General features: G+C 45.9%; 1 protein-coding gene across 1 annotated transcript; it reads left to right on the forward strand.

The window, feature by feature from the left end:
* Positions 1–4,238: 4,238 nt before the first annotated feature.
* On the forward strand, positions 4,239–13,910 carry LOC106611067 (ankyrin repeat domain-containing protein 1). The gene is made up of 9 exons (XM_014210927.3): positions 4,239–4,356; positions 5,616–5,798; positions 5,937–6,059; positions 6,222–6,329; positions 6,975–7,073; positions 7,200–7,298; positions 12,700–12,798; positions 12,913–13,011; positions 13,207–13,910. The coding sequence occupies exons 1-9, from the start codon at positions 4,330–4,332 to the stop codon at positions 13,297–13,299; spliced, it is 930 nt and encodes a 309-aa protein (XP_014066402.1). The 5' UTR covers positions 4,239–4,329; the 3' UTR covers positions 13,300–13,910.
* Positions 13,911–22,269: the final 8,359 nt, after the last annotated feature.

The following is a 22,269-nucleotide window of genomic DNA, read 5'->3' on the forward strand; positions in this document are numbered from 1 at the left end:
TCATAAAAACTGATAAATACAGTTGCAGGGTTTACACTGGTGTTAATAGACTAAACAAGATACATTTCAAGCCTATTTTTTATTCAGAAATGCTTCTATATCCCCAGACCTGCAGGCTACTGGAGCAGAGGCTAATCAAGGACACCATCCAAACGCCTGCTCAGAAGGTCATCCATTCAAACTCATTGTACCTTGTAGATAGGGGCAGAAAGACAAGGGCAAAGCAACAAAATCACAAGAGTTTGTCTTGGTCATACCTTGCACAATAGTTTGGACGGCAATTAATACAGTCAAATGAGTCCTCCCGAGTGGCACAGCGGTCTAAGGCGCGGCATCACTACAGCCTGGGTTCAATCCTGCAGGCTGACTTGAATGTTTTAATGAGTAACTCGTGGTTATGAACATGATTCATGTTATGAGTGTTTTAATGAGTTACTCGTGGTTATGAACATGTACTATGATATGAGTGTTTTAATGAGTAACTTGTGGTTGTGAACATGTATGATGATATGAGTGTTTTAATGAGTAACTCGTGGTTATGAACATGTATGATGATATGAATGTTTTAATGAGTTACTCGTGGTTATGAACATGTATGATGATATGAGTGTTTTAATGAGTTACTCGCGGTTGTGAACATGTATGATGATATGAGTGTTTTAATGAGTTACTCGCGGTTATGAACATGTATGATGATATGAGTGTTTTAATGAGTTACTCGTGGTTATGAACATGTATGATGATATGAGTGTTTTAATGAGTTACTCGTGGTTATGAACATGTATGATGATATGAGTGTTTTAATGAGTAACTCGTAGTTATGAACATGTATGATGATATGAGTATTTTAATGAGTGACTCGTAGTTATGAACATGTATGATGATATGAGTGTTTTAATGAGTAACTCGTGGTTATGAACATGTACTATGATATGAGTGACCAAAGAAAAAACCTACCTGACAGTTCTTCTGATGTGAAGTGATGTGAAGTGTTAAACATTGCCTCTGATAGGACCATCCATATTACATAGTAGCCTCGTCCAAATGACTCATTGTAAGTTCTATGATATACTTGAAAGCACCAAGCTAAAGGCTAGAGCTGCTGCTTTCAAGATGCGGTACACTTATCCGGACGCTTATAATAAATCCCAAAACCATCAAACAGGCAAAGCACCAATACAGAACTAAGATTGAATTCTACTACACGGGCTCTGACACTTGTCGGATGTGGCAGGGTGTAATGTGGTCTGTGTGTAGCTTGTGTAGAGGAGTCAGGCACAGGACAGCAGATATGAGTAAACGTAATTTACTCAAAATAGGCAAATACAATACAATAAAGCAAGCCCACATTACGGACCGTATAACATACAAACAATTACTCACAAACAAACATGGGGGAACAGAGGGTTAAATAATGAACAAGTAATTGGGGGATTGAAACCAGGTGTGTAAGACAAAGACAAAACAAATGGAAAATGAAAAGTGGATCGGCGATGGCTAGAAAGCCGGTGACGTCGACTGCCGAATGCCGCCCGAACAAGAAGAGGGACCGACTTCGGCGGAAGTCGTGACACAGGGCTTGAAAAATATTACGGACTACAAAGGGAAACCCAGCCGCGAGGTGCCCAGACACTTGTCCGATGTGGCAGGGCTTGAAAAATATTACAGACTACAAAGGGAAACACAGCCGCGAGCTGCCCAGGTATGCTAGCCTACCAGAGGAGCGAAATGCCTTTTATCCTCGCTTCGAGGCAAGCAACAATGAAGCAAGCATGAGAGCACCAGCTGTTCCAGATGACTGTGTGATCACACTCTCCGTCACTGATGTGAGCAAGATTTTAAACAGGTCAACATTCACAAAGCTGCTGGGCCAGACAGATTACCAGGACGTGTACACAAAGCATGCGCGGACCAACTGGCAAGTGTCGTCACTTACATTTTCAACCTCTCTCTGACCGAGTCTGTAATACCAACATGTTTCAAACAGACCACCATAGTCCCTGTTCCCAAGAAAGTGAAGGTAACCTGCCTAAATGATTACCGCCCCGTAGCACTCACATCGGTAGCCATGAAGCACTCACGTCGGCATCCATGAAGTGCTTTGAAAGGCTGGTCATGGCTCACATCAACACCATCACGCCGGTAACCCTACATCCACTTCAATTCGCATACTGCCTCAACAGATCCACAGATGATGCAATCTCAATCGCACTCCACACTGCCTTTTCCCACCTGGACAAAACGAACACCTATGTGAGAATGATGTTCATTGACTACAGCTCAGCGTTCAACACCATAGTACCCACGAAGCTCATCACTAAGGTAAGGACCCTGGGACTAAACACCTCCCTCTGCAACTGGATCCTGGACTTCCTGATGGGCCGGCCCCAGGTGGTAAGTGTAGGTAACAACACATCTGCCACGCTGATTCTCAACACGTGGGCCTCTCAGGGGTGCGTGCTTAGTCCCCTCCTGTACTCCCTGTTCACCCACGACTGTGTGGTCAAGCATGACTCCAACACCACCATTAAGTTTGCTGATGACAAAACAGTGGTAGGCCTGATCACCGACAACGATGAGACAGACAGCTTATATGGAGGAGGTCAGAGACCTGGCAGTGTGGTGCCTGGACAACCTCTCCCTCAATGTGATCAAGACAAAGGAGCTGATTGTGGACTATAGGAAAAGGAGGGCCAAACAGGCCCCCATTAACATTGATGGGTCTGAAGTGGAGCGGGTCGAGATTTTCAAGTTCCGTGGTGTCTACATCACCAACAAACTATAATGGTCCAAACACACCAAGACAGTTGTGAAGAGGGAACGACAAAACCTTTTTCCCCTCAGGAGTCTGAAAAGATTTGGCATGGGTCCCCAGATCCTCAAAAATTATTCTGCTGCACCATCCAGAGTGTCCTGACCGGTTGCATCACACCTGGTATGGCAACTGCCTGGCATCTGACTTTAAGGCGCTACAGAGGGTAGTGTGTACAGCCCAGTATGTCACTGGGGCCAAGCTTCCTGACATCCAGGAGCTATATACTAGGCGGTGTCAGAGGAAGGCCCAAAATGTTGTCAAAGACTCCAGTCACCCAAGTCATAAACTGTTCTCTCTGCTACCGCACGAAAAGCGATACCAGAGCGCCAAGTCTAGGACCAAAAGGCTCCTTAACATCTTCCACCCCCAAGCCATAAGACTGCTGAACAGTTAATCAAATGGCCACCCTTTTTTTTTACACTGCTGCTACTCACTGTTTATTATCTATGTGTAGTCACTACAAATTACCTTGACTAACCTGTACCCCCACACATTGACTCCCTAGCCTCTTTATTGTTATGTAATTTTATTGTGTTACTTTTTGTATATATATATATATATATATATTTACTTTCGTTTATTTCGTAAATATTTTCTTAACTGTATTTCTTGAACTCCATTGTTGGTTAAGAGCTTGTGAGTAAACATTTCACGGTTAAGGTCTACACCTGGTGTATTCGGCGCATGTGACAAATACAATTTGATTTGATTTATTTTTGTGGCAGTTTTCGTTTTTGTATTAAAATAGCATATATGCGTTAGGACCTCTCCATGTACTTTTTTTTTTACCATATGACCTCGTGCATATCAAACTCGAGTAAGTCAGCTCAGCTCTTCCTGGCAAACGCAAGTGGGTATCACAAACGGAAGCACATAGCTGAGCTGTTTTGTCACCCGCCGCCCGGTAAATCTGACTAGGCATTAGGCAGGCATTATGCGATGTCGCCTTATATATGAGGAGAGTGCGAATGACTGAAGGTGTCTAGCAGTTTAGGAATTCGTTTCTTTACACGCCGCCAATGGTGACATCAGCGCATACCAGGGACTCATGCCAGGCTGGACGATTGACTAGACACCTTGGGTCGTCACTAGTTACCACAGCCACAAAGTCATAAACACCCTATTTCTGCATTTCTCTTCTTAAAATCTGATTTTAAACCTAACCCTGACCTTAACCCTGACCTCAACCACATTTCTAACCTTATGCCAAACCCTGGCCTTAAATTAAGACCAAAAAGCTAATTTTAGTTTTCATACGTTTTCCCCCAATTTAGCCAATTTTGACTTTGTTGCTGTGGTAACTAGTGGAAACCGACACCATGTCCCGGGCTGGTAAGCGGTGCCACTTGAATAGCGGGAAACATGACCTGACTTCTGTTTTTAGAGGTACCAATACCAAGCGCGTAAGCTATATAAAAGATGATGGATCTCAGCCTCACTCAGAACAGAATTGACACTGACCACTTTGGAAGTTGAGCAACTGGACTACTTCTCACCACATAGACAGACTAGATATGGGACTGAATAGCGTTGAAAAGCTGGTAGGTTGTTTCTCGCGTGTGTCACTATGATTTACTCTGCATCAGTTGGGCACTCGATGATTTCCTCTGGGTTTGGGCTGTCTGGATGTTGTTACTGATAGTATCAGTCTCTGGTTGGTAGGCTTGTGACACTTAGGAGAGTGTCATTACATTCTGAGATAAGTTTGTGAAAGGTTTCTTTCTCGGCTAAAACGGGTATATAAGACCGAATTGGAATCCAAGTAGTCGTCTCTTGACAGCCGTTAGTGCTGAGAAATTAACCGACATTTCAGTAATTTTTCGTTTCACTTCGATTATTAGAATTCCATTTCGTTCTGTTCTTTTCTGCTAGCTCAATGCACACATTGCACATTTTTTGTTGTTGAGATAAACTGTGCGATGTAGTAGAGAGTTATAGTTTCCAACAGGCAACATTCAACATAGTGCAGAAAACATGGTAATTAAATACAGGTATTTATTTGTTTTTATTTAACCTTTATTTAACTAGGCAAGTGAGTTAAGAACACATTCTTATTTAAATATATAATCCATTGCATGCCTACTTGTCCAGTCTGTGTTTATTTTATGCCTGTAAAGGAGACAGAAGAATGCATGATCAAGAGCAGTTGCTTCTTGAGATATCTGTACCTGAAAATACAAGATCTAAGTGATTGATAGTTTGTATTCAGCAGTCATAGAAGTATGCCTTATTTACTTTGAAGAACTACTAAAATAGTGATCTTATCAGACAGCACAGGCTGTCTGACAAAGAGATGAGATGATGACATGGAATGAAATAATAAAGTCATCAAATAAAACACATTTAATATAGTGGTGTTTTTGAGGTTTTAAAAGGCTTCTAAAGTTGGTAATTTCCAATTCTCCCTCGTGAAAAATGTATCAACCCCTACAGAAATGTCCATTAATTATAATCCACATAATAATGCACATTTCCTGTTGCTGCAGGATTATTTTCCTGCTGTAGCAAACTGGCTCTAATTAAGATCCTACAATTAATGATGGTTTTCATTTGGTCCAAAATAATCCATCAGTTGGTCACCTAACAGGGTTCACTTTGATTAGTCTGTAAATGAGTTGGACACTGCTCTATTAGCAACATCCATCCTTCTTTGGCCCTTGATCAAGACAGAAACATCTCACAAGGGGAAGGCTTTGGTGTGGATGGCTACCTGTCCTCCAGTCTGCTTTTTCCTCTATTGGAATAGAATGTAGTGCTTATGAGGATGGTCATCTCATCTCCAATCTGTTTTCTCTCCCAGGTCACTGGTAAGAGGTGTGAGGGAAAGGGGGCAGGCGAGCACCTGTCAGGGGCGTTTTCAAAGAGTGTGTACGAGGCAGCCGTCAACCAGGAGAAACAGGATGCCCGGAGGTCACACAAAGACCTCATCCCAGAGGAGAATGAGAACAACACCCAGGAGGAGATCACAGTTGTCGTTCTTAATGTGAGTTTTTACAGCACCTCATATGCTTTGTACTCAATTAAAAACACTGAACATTCTACTCACCTTCCAATGCTTGATTGCTTCTGAGCCATATCATCCGTTTAAAATGGACCTACTGTATACCTTGTTCCTTTTCAGACAGACAAATCAGGCCGGGTGAAGATAGAGACCGTGGATGACCTTTTCAACATCTTGAAACTGAGGAAGAGGAGGAGGGAGAGGAAGGTGCAGAACAAGAAAGAACCTGAGCCAGAGATCATTGTACGTCCCACCACTTCCTGGTCACAATCTCTCTCTCCCTCTTGCTTAAAATTCCTGACCATAATCAAGAAGAGGGAATTCAATACAAAAGGCCAACAATAGATTCAAACAAGTCAAACTACACTAAGCTAATGTAACAAGTCTCTTTTCGTTGTCACACAGCCCGACACAGTGGATGAAGACATGTTCCTGGAAGCAGCAATGGAGAATAAGTTGCTTGTGATTGAGAAGTACCTGTCAGGTGGAGGTGACCCCAACGTCAGTGATCATGTGAGTACTGCATCATGTCTCTCTTATGATGACACATGGACTGCCATCTCAGTCAGTCTTTTGACATGCCAGAAGCTACATTGATTGAGATACTAAATCTTGAATTACAGGCAGCCGAGGGCCAATATAGCCCTAGTCTCTCAATGTCATAGGACACGTAACAGGCAGCCGACGGCCAATATATCCCTAGTCTCACGATGCCATAGGACACGTAACAGGAAGCCGAGGGCCAATATATCCCTAGTCTCACGATGCCATAGGACACGTAACAGGAAGCCGAGGGCCAATATATCCCTAGTCTCACGATGCCCTCGGACACGTAACAGGCAGCCGAGGGCCAATATAGTCCTAGTCTCTCAATGCCATAGGACACGTAACAGGAAGCCGAGGGCCAATATAGTCCTAGTCTCTCAATGCCATAGGACACGTAACAGGCAGCCGAGGACCAATATATCCCTAGTCTCTCAATGCCATAGGACACATAACAGGCAGCCGAGGGCCAATATATCCCTAGTCTCTCAATGCCATAAGACACATAACAGGCAGCCGAGGGCCAATATATCCCTAGTCTCACAATGCCATAGGACACGTAACAGGCAGCCAAATGAATGTGCCAATTCTGTCTGCCCTCCCTCTCTTTTACAGTTCCTAAGGACAGCACTACACAAAGCCTCATCTAAGGGCCATGTGGAGGCTGTGAAGAGGCTGCTGGAGGCTGGGGCTTCTATTGAGAAGAAAGATAGAGTAAGTTCTCTCTCTCTCCCTGTTACACTCACTCACTCATCAGAGCTCTATTTGCATACATGGGAAATGGTTCGGAATGGATGGGAACTGTCATCATCCTAACTCTGTATGTCCCACTCCCTCCAGTTGGACGCCACAGCAGTACACTGGGCCTGCAGGGGAGGCAGCCTGCCTACTCTGGAGCTGCTACTCAATGAAGGAGGGAGGTTCAACTCCAGAGACAAGGTACATCACTGAGACAGAGAGCCCTTAAACTCCATTTGTGATGACCAACATTAGAAACATATGGAGTTTTCCTCCATATGGAGTTTTCCTCCATATATATACAGAGCAATGTAAAGAGTGTATATAACAGTATATGGATGCTTTGCGGTCTGACTTCCCCCTCTCTCTGGTTTCTCTCAGCTGCACAGTTTAGGGATGCTTTGTGGTCTGACTTCCCCTTCTCTCTGGTTTCTCTCAGCTGCACAGTATAGGGATGCTTTGTGGTCTGACTTCCCCTTCTCTCTGGTTTCTCTCAGCTGTACAGTATATATATATATTTTTTTTTTTCTTTTTTTTTTTCCCAAGATGGCGTAGCAGTTCAGACGTCCTCTACCCTCCTCTTGTCGTGTCCCGTGTATATATATATTTACATATTATTATTTTTTCTTCACTTATCTTTTTATATATATATATATTTTTTTAATTCTAAAAACTCAACCTCAAAGCACTCTCCTGCAACCCGCCTCACCAATTTAAAAAAGAAAGTATTATTTTACTTCATCTGAATTCCACAACAGAAGCTAGCAAGAGGTTAGCCATTTTCACTGGCTAACGTTGAAGTTCAGCTAGCCACGGTTAGCTGTCCTCAGCTATCCGTTAGCTCGAAAAGCTATCGCCAGTTTTTGTACAGCGCGACTCAGACCAGAGCATACCGGACCTATTCTCTCTCCTTTCCCCGATTTCTACCGCAGGCTCTGGACATTTACACCTGGATCTTGCAGCTAACTAGCTGCTACCTGAGTGACTATTGGCAACGTCGGTCACGGAATTAACACACATTATTACGGAGCTAGCCAGCTGAAGAGTTCCGTCAGCCACTCCTGGGCTATTCCTGAGTTAGCCAGCTGAAGTGTCTCCTGGGCTACAACTCACCTATCCTGACCGTTTTACTGCCGATGCGGAGCCCCATCGGGTCTTCACGACTGGACCACCGACGTTATCTGCCCGAGGGAGTTATCCAACTGGCCCCTCCGTCGCGACGTAACCTGATCGCCCATCTGCGGCCCGCTAATCGTTAGCTGTCTTTTCGGCTGCGATCTGAATAGGTCTATCGGACACTTTTCTTGGGCCACTATAACTAACTATTTTGCCAACTTGGACTGGTCCCCCCTTCCACACGGAACCCCACTAACCCACAGACGGAAACGCACGAGGTGGCTAAAAACAGACCTCCCTCCCATCTTCCACCAGCTTGCTACCTATGGCCCGGCTAGCTGTCTGAATCTCACTGGACCCTTTGATCACTCGGCTAAGCATGCCTCTCCTTAATGTCAATATGCCTTCTCCATTGCTGTTCTGGTTAGTGTTTATTGGCTTATTTCACTGTAGAGCCTCTAGCCCTGCTCATTATACCTTATCCAACCTCTCAGTTCCTCCACCCACACATGCTATGACATCTTCTGGTTTCAATGATGTTTCTAGAGACAATATCTCTCTCATAATCACTAAATGCCTAGGTTTACCTCCTCTGTACTCACATCCCACCATACCTTTGTCTGTACATTATACCTTGAAGCTATTTTATCGCCCCCAGAAACCTGCTCCTTTTTCTCTCTATTCTGGACGTCACAGACGACCAATTCTTATAGCTTTTAGCCGTACCCTCATACTTATTCTTCTCTGCTCCTCTGGGGATGTAGAGGTGAATCCAGGCCCTGCAGTGCCTGGCTCCACTCCTACTCCCCAGGCGCTCTCTTTTGATGACTTCTGTAACCGTAATAACCTTGGTTTCATGCATGTTAACATTAGAAGCCTCCTCCCTAAGTTTGTTTTATTCACTGCTTTAGCACACTCTGCCAACCCGGATGTCCTAGCTGTGTCTGAATCTTGGCTTAGGAAGTCCACCAAAAACTCTGAAATCTTCATCCCTAACTACAACGTTTTCAGACAAGATAGAACGACCAAAGGGGGCGGTGTTGCAATCTACTGCAGAGATAGCCTGCAGAGTTCTGTCCTGCTATCCAGGTCTGTACCCAAACAATTTGAACTTCTACTTTTAAAAATCCACCTCTCCAAAAACAAGTCTGTCACCGTTGCCGCCTGCTATAGACCCCCCTCGGCCCCTAGTTGTGCTCTGGACACCATATGTGAACTGATTGCCCCCCATCTATCTTCAGAGCTCGTGCTACTAGGTGACCTAAACTGGGACATGCTTAACACCCCAGCCATCCTACAATCCAAGCTTGATGCCCTCAATCTCACACAAATTATTAATGAACCCACCAGGTACAACCCCAAAGCCGCAAACACTGGCACCCTCATAGATATCATCCTAACCAACGTGCCCTCTAAATACACCTCTGCTGTTTTCAACCAAGATCTCAGCGATCACTGCCTCATTGCCTGCACCCGTAATGGGTCAGCGGTCAAACGACCTCCACTCATCACTGTCAAACGCTCCCTGAAACATTTCAACGAGCAAGCCTTTCTAATCGACCTGGCCCTGGTATCCTGGAAGGATATTGACCTCATCCCGTCAGTAGAGGATGCCTGGTTATTTTTTTTAAATGCCTTCCTCTCCATCTTAAATAAGCATGCCCCTTTCAAGAAATTTAGAACCAGGAACAGATATAGCCCTTGGTTCTCCCCAGACCTGACTGCCCTTAACCAACACAAAAATATCCTGTGGCGTTCTGCATTAGCATCGAACTGCCCCCGCGATATGCAACTTTTTAGGGAAGTTAGAAACCAATACACACAGGCAGTTAGAAACGCCAAGGCTAGCTTTTTCAAACAGAAATTCGCTTCGTGCAACTCCAACTCTAAAAAGTTCTGGGACATTGTAAAGTCCATGGAGAATAAGAACACCTCCTCCCAACTGCCCACTGCACTGAGGATAGGAAACTCTGTCACCACCGATAAGCCCACTATAATTGAGAATTTCAATAAGCATTTTTCTACGGCTGGCCATGCTTTCCACCTAACTACCCCTACTGCATTCAACAGCACTGCACCCCCCACAGCTACTCGCCCAAGCCTCCCCCATTTCTCCTTCTCCCAAATCCATTCAGCTGATGTTCTGAAAGAGCTGCAAAATCTGGACCCCTACAAATCAGCTGGGCTTGACAATCTGGACCCTTTCTTTCTAAAATTATCTGCCGAAATTATTGCAACCCCTATTACTAGCCTGTACAACCTCTCTTTCGTGTCGTCTGAGATTCCCATAGATTGGAAAGCAGCTGCTGTCATCCCCCTCTTCAAAGGAGGTGACACTCTTGACCCAAATTGCTACAGACCTATATCCATCCTACCCTGCCTTTCTAAGGTCTTCGAAAGCCAAGTCAACAAACAGATTACCGACCATTTCGAATCCCACCGCACCCTCTCCGCTATGCAATCTGGTTTCAGAGCTGGTCATGGGTGCACCTCAGCCACGCTCAAGGTCCTAAACGACATCGTAACCGCCATCGATAAGAAACAATACTGTGCTGCCGTATTCATTGACCTGGCCAAAGCTTTTGACTCTGTTAATCACCACATCCTCATCGGCAGACTCAGTAGCCTTGGTTTCTCAAACGATTGCGTCGCCTGGTTCACCAACTACTTCTCTGACAGAGTTCAGTGTGTCAAATCGGAGGGCCTACTGTCTGGACCTCTGGCAGTCTCTATGGGGGTACCACAGGGTTCAATTCTTGGGCCAACTCTTTTCTCTGTATACATAAATGATATCGCTCTTGCTGCTGGTGAATCTCTGATCCACCTCTACGCAGACGACACCATTCTGTACACTTCTGGCCCTTCTTTGGACACTGTGTTAACAACCCTCCAGACGAGCTTCAATGCCATTCAACTCTCCTTCCGTGGTCTCCAACTGCTCCTAAACACAAGTAAAACTAAATGCATGCTCTTCAACCGATCGCTGCCTGCACCTGCCCGCCTGTCCAGCATCACTTCTCTGGACGGTTCTAACTTAGAATTTGTGGACAACTACAAATACCTAGGTGTCTGGTTAGACTGTAAACTCTCCTTCCAGACTCACATCAATCATCTCCAATCCAAAGTGAAATCTCGAATTGGCTTCCTATTTCGCAACAAAGCATCCTTCACTCATGCTGCCAAACATACCCTCGTAAAACTGACCATCCTACCAATCCTCGACTTCGGCGATGTCATTTACAAAATAGCTTCCAATACCCTACTCAACAAGCTGGATGCAGTCTATCACAGTGCCATCCGTTTTGTCACCAAAGCCCCATATACTACCCACCACTGCGACCTGTACGCTCTCGTTGGCTGGCCTTCGCTTCATAATCGTCGCCAAACACATTGGCTCCAGGTCATCTACAAGACCCTGCTAGGTAAAGTCCCCCCTTATCTCCGCTCACTGGTCACCATAGCAGCACCCACCTGTAGCACGCGCTCCAGCAGGTATATCTCTCTGGTCACCCCTAAAGCCAACTCCTCCTTTGGTCGTCTCTCCTTCCAGTTCTCTGCTGCCAATGACTGGAACGAACTACAAAAATCTCTGAAACTGGAAACACTCATCTCCCTCACTAGCTTTAAGCACCAGCTGTCAGAGCAGCTCACAGATCACTGCACCTGTACATAGCCCATCTATAATTTAGCCCAAACTACTACCTCTTCCCCTACTGTATTTATTTATTTTATTTATTTTGCTCCTTTGCACCATATTATTTATATTTTTTATCTCTGAACTTTCTTCAAACTACAAATCTACCATTCCAGTGTTTTTCTTGCTATACTTTATTTACTTTGCCACCATGGCATTTTTTTTGCCTTTACCTCCCTTATCTCACATCATTTGCTCACATTGTATATAGTCTTTTTTTTTTTTTTCTACTGCATCATTGATTGTATGTTGTTTTACTCCATGTGTAACTCTGTGTTTTTGTATGTTGTCGAACTGCTTTGCTTTATCTTGGCCAGGTCGCAATTGTAAATGAGAACTTGTTCTCAACTTGCCTACCTGGTTAAATAAAGGTGAAATAAATAAATAAAATAAAAATATATATGCTTTGTGGTCTGACTTACCCCTCTCTCTGGTTTCTCTCAGCTGCACAGTTTAGGGATGCTTTGTGGTCTGACTTCCTCCTCTCTCTGGTTTCTCTCAGCTGCACAGTATAGGGATGCTTTGTAGTCTGACTTCCCCCTCTCTCTTGTTTCTCTCAGCTGCACAGTATAGGGATGCTTTGTGGTCTGACTTCCCCCTCTCTCTTGTTTCTCTCAGCTGCACAGTTTAGGGATGCTTTGTGGTCTGACTTCCTCCTCTCTCTGGTTTCTCTCAGCTGCACAGTATAGGGATGCTTTGTGGTCTGACTTCCCCCTCTCTCTGGTTTCTTTCAGCTGCACAGTATATATATGCTTTGTGGTCTGACTTCCTCCTCTCTCTGGTTTCTCTCAGCTGCGCAGCACTCCTCTCCACGTGGCAGTGAGGACTGGACATTATGAATGTGCTGAGCACCTCATCCATTGTGGAGCAGACGTCAACGCTAAAGACAGAGTAAGACATTCAAACCCTAATATGACAAAATACAATCATCTCAGTACGGCTTCAGAAACCCACCATTGCACTTCTTGTAATATGGTTGTGTTGCTATTAACTATTTTTAACCAGGATGGAGACACACCCATGCACGATGCTGTGAGGATAAACCGATTCAAAATGATCAGGCTGCTGATGATGTATGGAGCCAGTCTTAAAACTAAGAACACCGTTAGTACTCCCTAATCATCCAATTATCATATTTTCACATTCATTCAGTATATTCCGGTTGGTATGATTATTAGTGGCTATTGTATGAGCATAGCACCCCCTACAGTGCATTTGAATATTGATGTTTGATACAGCAAGGTGATCTATTTTACAAATGCTTAGTTCATTTGAATGTTTGTGTTTTTTCCCATGCAGGAAGGCAAGTCCCCTAGAGAGAATCTTCTGGCTTGGCAGAGTGGCGCTAAATACATCCTGTGTAACGTCAACAATGACAAATCTGTCAAGTAGAGCAATGACTGAGGTCTTGGGAAAATCCACCCAATGACTGAGGTCTTGGGGAAATCCACCCAATGACTGAGGTCTTGGGGAAATCCACCCATTCTTTCAGATGATCATTAATATTTGATACTGATTGATTTGTTGAATGCTGATATTGCTGGCCAATGTTAGGGCTGTAGCTTCCATCCATTTTGATGTTGTGTTGAAGTTGTCAATTGAGATTCTGGGGAGATGTATGTAAGCGTTGGTTAATGAGCAAGACAAATGCAACGGCATGATACTGTGGGACTTTACAAAGTGACCTGTTTACAGTGCTACAGTATACTTCGTTTGAACATTCAAACGAGTTTTAACCAAAACTAGTTTCTGGTTACATTCACCTGTTTAAACACGGAGACAGAAGTGATAACAGTGAGCTGGTAAGGAAAGTTGTTGTTGGTCAAGATTATGTTTTTGAACAGGAAATCGTTTGAGATATATTTTTGATGTTTTTAAGAAGAGATTCTGGAATGCAAAGCGTCAAGAGACCTCACTGAGTTCTGTATGTATTGTAAAGTTCATCTGTATAATTCGCTTGTTATTTATTGTTTAAGTCAATAAACCAATCTTATGTTTTAAAATACTTTTTTTGTAATCTATTGTAAATATTTTTCTTGTTTGAGTCTCTGTAAATAAACAATGTAGCCTATAGCTTCAAAATATTAAACTGGGTGGTCCTTGCATTCATAGCGCCTCTCAGTGGCGACCCGTCATTCAGGGCATGTTGGGCAGAGCCCCACCTGTTTGGAGCCTGTTACGTATACTCCCTCTCTGGCCTCTAGGTCATCAGAATGCTGATTATCTCGCACACCTGTCACCATCGTCAAGTGCAGCAGCACCTCATGACACTCACCTGGACTCCATCACCTCCTTGATTATCTTCCCTATATCTGTCACTCCCCTTGGTTCTTTCCTCAGGTGTTAATGACTCTTTTTCATGTCGGTGCGTTGTTTGTGTTTATTTATTAAAACACTCCCTGTACTTGCTTCCCGACTCTCAGCGCACTCGTTACAGAATAACACCTCACATAAGGGAAGCATCAGTGTTTTTTTGTGCCAGTGTAAATGACGTCGGGTCCGGGAGCTGCTACAGGCTCTCATGCCTCAGCCAGATCGCCAGGCTCCCCCTGCCTCCGCCGGCTCGCCAGGCACCCCTGCCTCAGCCGGCTTGTCAGGCTTTCGTGCCTCAGGCGGATCGCCAGGTTCCCCTGTCTCAGCCGGCTCGTCGGGCTTTCATGCCTCTGCTGGATTGCCAGGCTTGTCTGCTTCCCCCGGCTCGTCAGGCTCTCATGCATCAGCCGGATCACCAGGCTCCCGTGCCTCAGCCGGTCTGTCAGGTTCCCGCGCCCCAGCCAGCTCGACAGGTTCCTGCGCCCCAGCCGGCTCGACAGGTTCCCGCGCCCCAGCCAGCTCGACAGGTTCCCGCGCCCCAGCCAGCTCGACAGGTTCCCGCGCCCCAGCCGGCTCGACAGGTTCCCGCGCTTCAGCAGATGTGACCGGTCGGCTCCTGGTCCTCGGGTTCGTCCCCTTTATCGGCGTCGAGGAGGGGGTACTGTCACGTATACTCCCTCTCCGGCCTCTAGGTTGTCAGGCTGCTGATTATCCTGCACACCTGTCACCATCGTCAAGCGCAGCAGCGCCTCATGAAACTCACCTGGCCTCCATCACCTCCTTGATTATCTTCCCTATATCGGTCACTCCCCTTGGTTCTTTCCTCAGGTTATTTTGACTCTGCTTCATGTATGTGCGTTGTTTGTGTTTGTTTTGTTTATTTATTAAAACACTCACTCCCTGTACTCAGTGTACTCGTTACAGGGCCCCACATTTTTTGGGCTTGCCTGTTTTGCATGTTATTTTTAGCATTAATATGTGTCACATCAGTTTGCAAACAATGTAAAAAATAATATAAACTCAGCAAAAAAAGAATCATCCCTTTTTCAGGACCCTGTCTTTCAAAGACAATTTCTCAAAAATCCAAATAACTTCACAGATCGTCATTGTAAAGGGTTTAAACACTGTTTCCCATGCACCCCTCTTTCCAATTATCACATTATTCATAACTGTGACCTTAATTGCCCACCATCTGTAAGCGGTTAGTGTCTTAACGACCGTTCCACAGGTGCATGTTCATTAATTGTTTATGGTTCATTGCACATGCAATTATCCCAAGTGTATGTATACCTGTGTTCTCTGTCTGTTTGTTGCCAGTTCGCCTTGTTCGTTCAAGCCAGTTTGCCTTGTTCGTTTTTCCTGTCAGCTCTTATCGTTTCCCAGCTTCTTTCCTCATCCTCCTGGTTTTGACCTCTGCCTGTCCTGACCCTGTACCCGCTCGCCTGACTACTCTCCCTGGCTCTGAGTCCGCCTGCCGTCCTGTACCTTTGCCTTACCCTGGATTTTTGACCCCTGCCTGCCTTGACCTGTCTTTGCTGCCCGGTTGCTACAATAAACATTGTTACTTCGACAGTCTGCATCTGGTTCTTACCTCGATTCCTCATAGTATTCAACCTTTTCTGGCCCACGGTTTTGAATGTTTACCCTTTTAAGCTTGGAAAAGAGACCCTTAAACCCAGACTTGGACCACACACCCAGTTCACTGAATAGCAGGCTCATGATTGCTTTGCAATGCTTGCAGTTAGGCACTGATTCCTTCCAAACCACTCATTGTGGAATTTGCGATTTCCAACTTGTGTAATTTTTATGTCCAATTGCCGATGAGGAACGATACATTTTATCTATAATTTCTCTTCATATGACAAGGATTGTAAAGGATTTGCCAATAGATTGTCGACTTGATTCAATGTGATGACTGCTTGTCTAGCTTTTGAAAGTATGACGTTGACATGATCAGTCCAATCAAAGCTACTGTAGATATAACATGATTTTACATTTTATCTGTAGCCAATGACCTTGAGCTTACTTGGATGGGCACTTCTAATGTAACTCTATGGCAGCACCCAAGGGGCTTGAATTTTCGAACTCTCCCCGTAGATTTTGCAGTGACATAGTGTCCCCATGAGTGACAGAACACTGAGCCAATCAAGGCACATCTAGAGAACATTACCAACCATTACGCTTTGTATTTTCCGCTGGCTGCCCCACCATCACAGAAAGCACTGAGCTAGGCTGCAACACCTGCATTTTGGAGCTGCCTTACTCAAGACAGAAAAAAAGATACCATGTTTGTATGAGGGTTTATAAACTCAAAGATTATTCTTTTTACATTGTTTGCAAACTGATATGTGACACGTATTAATGCCAAAATAACATGCAAAACAGGCGAAACATTTTTTATATATAGATATTTTTTGCCATGAATGACGGGTCGCCACTGGAGACCTAATCTAAGATCAGCACTCCTACTCTGAGACGCTTGCTAATATAGGGACCCTGAAGAGGACACTGTCACCCGAATTAAGGAGCCTCCCAAAACTGTATCTTGTCTGGGGCCTGGTCCAAGGGAAGGTTATATGTCCTTGGCAGAGGCCTAAAAAATGTACTGCAAGTTTCCTGGAATCAGTGGAATGTTACAATATAAGTTGAAGTTGATCTCTCCTGACTGAGAGAAATTGGAAATGTAGTGTCCGTCCACACTCTTAGAAAAATGGTTCTATATGAAACCCAAGAAGGTTCCATCCTTTGACACAAGCTATATGCCAAAGGGAGGGTGGGGTGGAACTTAAAAGAATAGCAATAAAATCCAAGCATATCCAAGATTCCACTCTATTTAATTTCCCATTTGATCCTCTTTCAAGGTCCCTCTAACCTTCTGTTCTGCAATATTTCTATGCAAATTGATACATAGGCTAGAAGATGATGTTCTTATCCTTAATTAGGCCTATCTCTTGTCTCGTTTGCAAAAATGCAACAACCAAAAAAAACAGTTATAATCATTCTATTATGGTACATTTCCACTAGGCTCAGACAGGGCTTGAAGTAAAGCCATGGAACCTCCATATAGAATGATTCAGAAATGTTATATTTTATACAAGTTAATATGTTGATATTTAGTAAGTTTATATTTTACATAAATTGTAACTTGCCTCAGAATAGAAACATACAGATTAGGGTAATTTTGGGGACAATACCCCCCTTTAGAACATGTGTAATTGCTGTCTCAAAAAAGCAAAGTTTGTAAGAATTGGGCTTGTGGATCATTGTCATACGAACTCTGAAGGGAAATAAGTGGGCACAGTTGTAATTTTATTTTTTATTCGATCAAATAAATGTTTTTGGAAAAGGGTCGTTTTACACCACCATGCCCCCTGAAGATTAGTGTGTCAAAATCCATTTTATTTTTAAATGTTTGAGTAATTGACCATTAAAAGCTAATGTCTAGGTATCGTATTTTAATTAAATAAATAAAATATCGAAACAAAATGGCATTGCACATCTCACTATTAATATCGTCACTATGATGAGGTCAGTCTTTTCATTTTCACACTCCCTGTCCAAATCATCCGGAAGTATCTAAAAATGTATTATGTAACTCAATGAAGTCACTTATTGATGATTTGGAAATGATTTGGAAAATGCTAATATACAGTTGAAGTCGGAAGTTTACATACACTAAGGTTGAAGTCATTAAAACTCGTTTTTTCAACCACTCCACATGTCACGTCCTGACCAGCAGAGGGAGTAGTTGTTTAGTATTTGGTCAGGACGTGGCAGAAGTTGTGTGTTGTATGTAGTTTCTAGTTGTTCTGTTTCTGTGTTAGTCTTGTGACTCTCGATCAGGAACAGCTGGATATCGTTGTTCCTGATTGGGAGTAATATATTAGGTGTGTGTTTTTCCTCTTGGGGTTGTGGGTTGTTTTATTTTACACTGCTAGATTTATGTATAGCCTGTAAAACTGGCACCGGTTCGTTCGTGTTTATTGTTTTGTCCGTGTACATCATAATTTATTAAAAATGATGTTGAGCACGCAACCCGCTGTGTATTGGTCCACTTTTTCTGACAGTGATTTGGAGATATCCTCAGACGAAGGAGAATACTGTGACACCACAAATTTCTTGTTAACAACTAAAGTTTTGGCAAGTCAGTTAGGACATACACTTTGTGCATGACACAGGTAAGTTTTCCAACAATTGTTTACAGACAGATTATTTCACTTATAATTCACTGTATCACAATTCCAGTGGGTCAGAAGTTTACATACAGAGATTGACTGTGCCTTTAAACAGCTTGGAAAATTCCAGAAAATGATGTCATGGCTTTAGAAGCTTCTGATAGGCTAATTGACATAATTTGAGTCAATTGGAGGTGTACCTGTCGATGTACACTGCTCAAAAAAATAAAGGGAACACTTAAACAACACAATGTAACTCCAAGTCAATCACACTTCTGTGAAATCAAACTGTCCACTTAGGAAGCAACACTGATTGACAATAAATTTCACATGCTGTTGTGCAAATGGAATAGACAACAGGTGGAAATTATAGGCAATTAGCAAGATACCCCCAATAAAGGCGTGGTTCTTCAGGTGGGGACCACAGACCACTTCTCAGTTCCTATGCTTCCTGGCTGATGTTTTGGTCACTTTTGAATGCTGGCGGTGCTTTCATTCTAGTGGTAGCATGAGACGGAGTCTACAACCCACACAAGTGGCTCAGGTAGTGCAGCTCATCCAGGATGGCACATCAATGCGAGCTGTGGCAAGAAGGTTTGCTGTGTCTGTCAGCATAGTGTCCAGAGCATGGAGGCGCTACCAGGAGACAGGCCAATACATCAGGAGACGTGGAGGAGGCCGTAGGAGGGCAACAACCCAGCAGCAGGACCGCTACCTCCGCCTTTGTGCAAGGAGGAGCAGGAGAAGCACTGCCAGAGCCCTGCAAAATGACCTCCAGCAGGCCACAAATGTGCATGTTTTCTGCTCAAACGGTCAGAAACAGACTCCATGAGGGTGGTGTGAGGGCCCGACGTCCACAGGTGGGGGTTGTGCTTACAGCCCAACACCGTGCAGGACGTTTGGCATTTGCCAGAGAACACCAAGATTGGCAAATTCGCCACTGGCACCCTGTGCTCTTCACAGATGAAAGCAGGTTCACACTGAGCACGTGACAGACGTGACAGAGTCTGGAGACGCCGTGGAGAACGTTCTGCTGCCTGCAACATCCTCCAGCATGACCGGTTTGGCGGTGGGTCAGTCATGGTGTGGAGTGGCATTTCTTTGGGGGGCCGCACAGCCCTCCGTGTGCTCGCCAGAGGTAGCCTGACTGCCATTAGGTACCGAGATCAGACCCCTTGTGAGACCATATGCTGGTGCGGTTGGCCCTGGGTTCCTCCTAATGCAAGACAATGCTAGACCTCATGTGGCTGGAGTGTGTCAGCAGTTCCTGCAAGAGGAAGGCATTGATGCTATGGACTGGCCCGCCTGTTCCCCAGACCTGAATCCAATTGAGCACATCTGGGACATCATGTCTCGCTCCATCCACCAAGGCCACTTTGCAACACAGACTGTCCAGGAGTTGGCGGATGCTTTAGTCCAGGTCTGGGAGGAGATCCCTCAAGAGACCATCCGCCACCTCACCAGGAGCATGCCCAGGCGTTGTAGGGAGGTCATACAGGCACGTGGAGGCCACACACACTACTGAGCCTCATTTTGACTTGTTTTAAGGACATTACATCAAAGTTGGATCAGCCTGTAGTGTGGTTTTCCACTTTAATTTTGAGTGTGACTCCAAATCCAGACCTCCATGGGTTGATAAATTGGATTTCCATTGATTATTTTTGTGTGATTTTGTTGTCAGCACATTCAACTATGTAAAGAAAAAAGTATTTAATAAGATTATTTCTTTCATTCAGATCTAGGATGTGTTGTTTAAGTGTTCCCTTTATTTTTTTGAGCAGCATATTTCAAGGACGACCTCCACAAGTCTGGTTCATCCTTGGGAGCAATTTCCAAACATCTGAAGGTACCACGTTCATCTGTACAAACAATAGTACGCAAGTATAAACACCATGGGGCCATGCAGCCCTCACACCGCTCAGGAAGGAGACGTGTTCTGTCTCCTAGAGATGAACATACTTTGGCGCGAAAAGTGCAAATCAATCCCAGAACAACAGCAAAGGACCTTGTGAAGATGCTGGAGGAAACAGGTACAAAAGTATCTTTATCCACAGTCAAACGAGTCCTATTGTAACGGCTGTCTTCTGTAAAAATGGACCAAGGCGCAGCAGGTATGTGAATACTCATCTTTAATTACAATAAAGGAGTAGAGCATCCACTTAATAATTCAAACAATATATAAAACAGGAACAGTTTTGCAGGCACACAACACGCAGTGCAAAAACAACTACCCACAAAACCAAGTGACAAACATACTCCTACATATATGACTCCCAATCAGGAACAACGATCCCCAGCTGTTCCTGATCAGGAGTCACAAGACCAACACAGAACAATCACACACACAAGACTGCCACGTCCTGACCCCAAAACTACAACAACAGCTCCATCTGCTGGTCAGGACGTGACAGTACCCCCCCCTCAAGGTGCAGACCCCGGAATGCACCTAACAACGAAAAAACACCAACAAACAAAATCCCCAACAAAACCCATAAACAATAACCCCTAAACAATAAGGGAGGGAAGGGAGGGTGGCTGCCGTCAACGACGGCACTGTGCTACACCCTCCCTCCCCAACCCACCTATCCTGGAGGTGGCTCCGGTGCAGGACGTGGACCCTGCTCCACCCTCGGCGTCGCCCACTTCGGTGGAGCCGATAGCTGCGCCAGGCAGACGGACCCCTCGAGCCGGGCCGGGGGACAGGAGGGCCCCTCGGGCTGGGCCGGGGGGCAGGAGGGCCCCTCGGGCTGGGCCGGGGAGCAGGAGGGCCCCTCGGGCTGGGCCGGGGAGCAGGAGGGCCCCTCGGGCTGGGCCGGGGAGCAGGAGGGCCCCTCGGGCTGGGCCGGAGAGCAGGAGGGCCCCTCGGGCTGGGCCGGAAGGCATGCGGGCCCCTCGGGCTGGGCCGGAAGGCATGCGGGCCACTCGGGCTGGGCCGGAAGGCATGCGGGCCACTCGGGCTGGGCCGGAAGGCATGCGGGCCACTCGGGCTGGGCCGGAAGGCATGCGGGCCACTCGGGCTGGGCCGGAAGGCATGCGGCCCACTCGGGCTGGGCCGGAGGGCAGGAGGACCACTCGGGCTGGACCGGAGGGCAGGAGGACCACTCGGGCTGATCCTGACAGGCCGGGCACCCAGGCAGATCACGGCAGGCGGGCACCTCTGGCAGAACCGGGCAGTCTGGCCACTCTGGCAGAACAGGGCAGTCCGGCCACTCTGGCAGAACAGGGCAGTCCGGCCACTCTCGCAGAACAGGGCAGTCCGGCCACTCTGGCAGAACAGGGCAGTCCGGCCACTCTGGCAGAACAGGGCAGTCCGGCCACTCTGGCAGAACAGGGCAGTCCGGCCACTCTGGCAGAACAGGGCAGTCCGGCCACTCTGGCAGAACAGGGCAGTCCGGCCACTCTGGCAGAACAGGGCAGTCCGGCCACTCTGGCAGAACAGGGCAGTCCGGCCACTCTGGCAGAACAGGGCAGTCCGGCCACTCTGGCAAAACAGGGCAGTCCGGCCACTCTGGCAAAACAGGGCAGTCCGGCCACTCCGGCAGAACAGGGCAGTCCGGCCACTCCGGCAGAACAGGGCAGTCCGGCCACTCCGGCAGTTCAGGGCAGTCCGGCCACTCCGGCAGTTCAGGGCAGTCTGGCCACTCCGGCAGTTCAGGGCAGTCCGGCCACTCTGGCAGTTCAGGGCAGTCTGGCCACTCCGGCAGTTCAGGGCAGTCTGGCCACTCCGGCAGTTCAGGGCAGTCTGGCCACTCCGGCAGTTCAGGGCAGTCTGGCCACTCCGGCAGTTCAGGGCAGTCTGGCCACTCCGGCAGTTCAGGGCAGTCTGACCTCTCTGGCGACTGTTGACTGGCGGGCAGCTCTGACGACTGTTGAC

Source organism: Salmo salar, chromosome 01 (assembly GCF_965601325.2).
Source record: "Salmo salar chromosome 01, fSalSal1, whole genome shotgun sequence".
Classification (NCBI taxonomy): Eukaryota; Metazoa; Chordata; class Actinopteri; order Salmoniformes; family Salmonidae; genus Salmo; species Salmo salar.

Excerpts from the sequence above, each read along its gene's own strand:
- LOC106611067 (XM_014210927.3), top strand. The coding sequence starts at position 4,330 with ATGGGACTGAATAGCGTTGAAAAGCTG. Across the intron at positions 4,357-5,615 it reads TGAATAGCGTTGAAAAGCTG|GTCACTGGTAAGAGGTGTGA; the intron begins GTAGGTTGTTTC and ends TTTCTCTCCCAG. Across the intron at positions 12,799-12,912 it reads ACGTCAACGCTAAAGACAGA|GATGGAGACACACCCATGCA; the intron begins GTAAGACATTCA and ends ATTTTTAACCAG.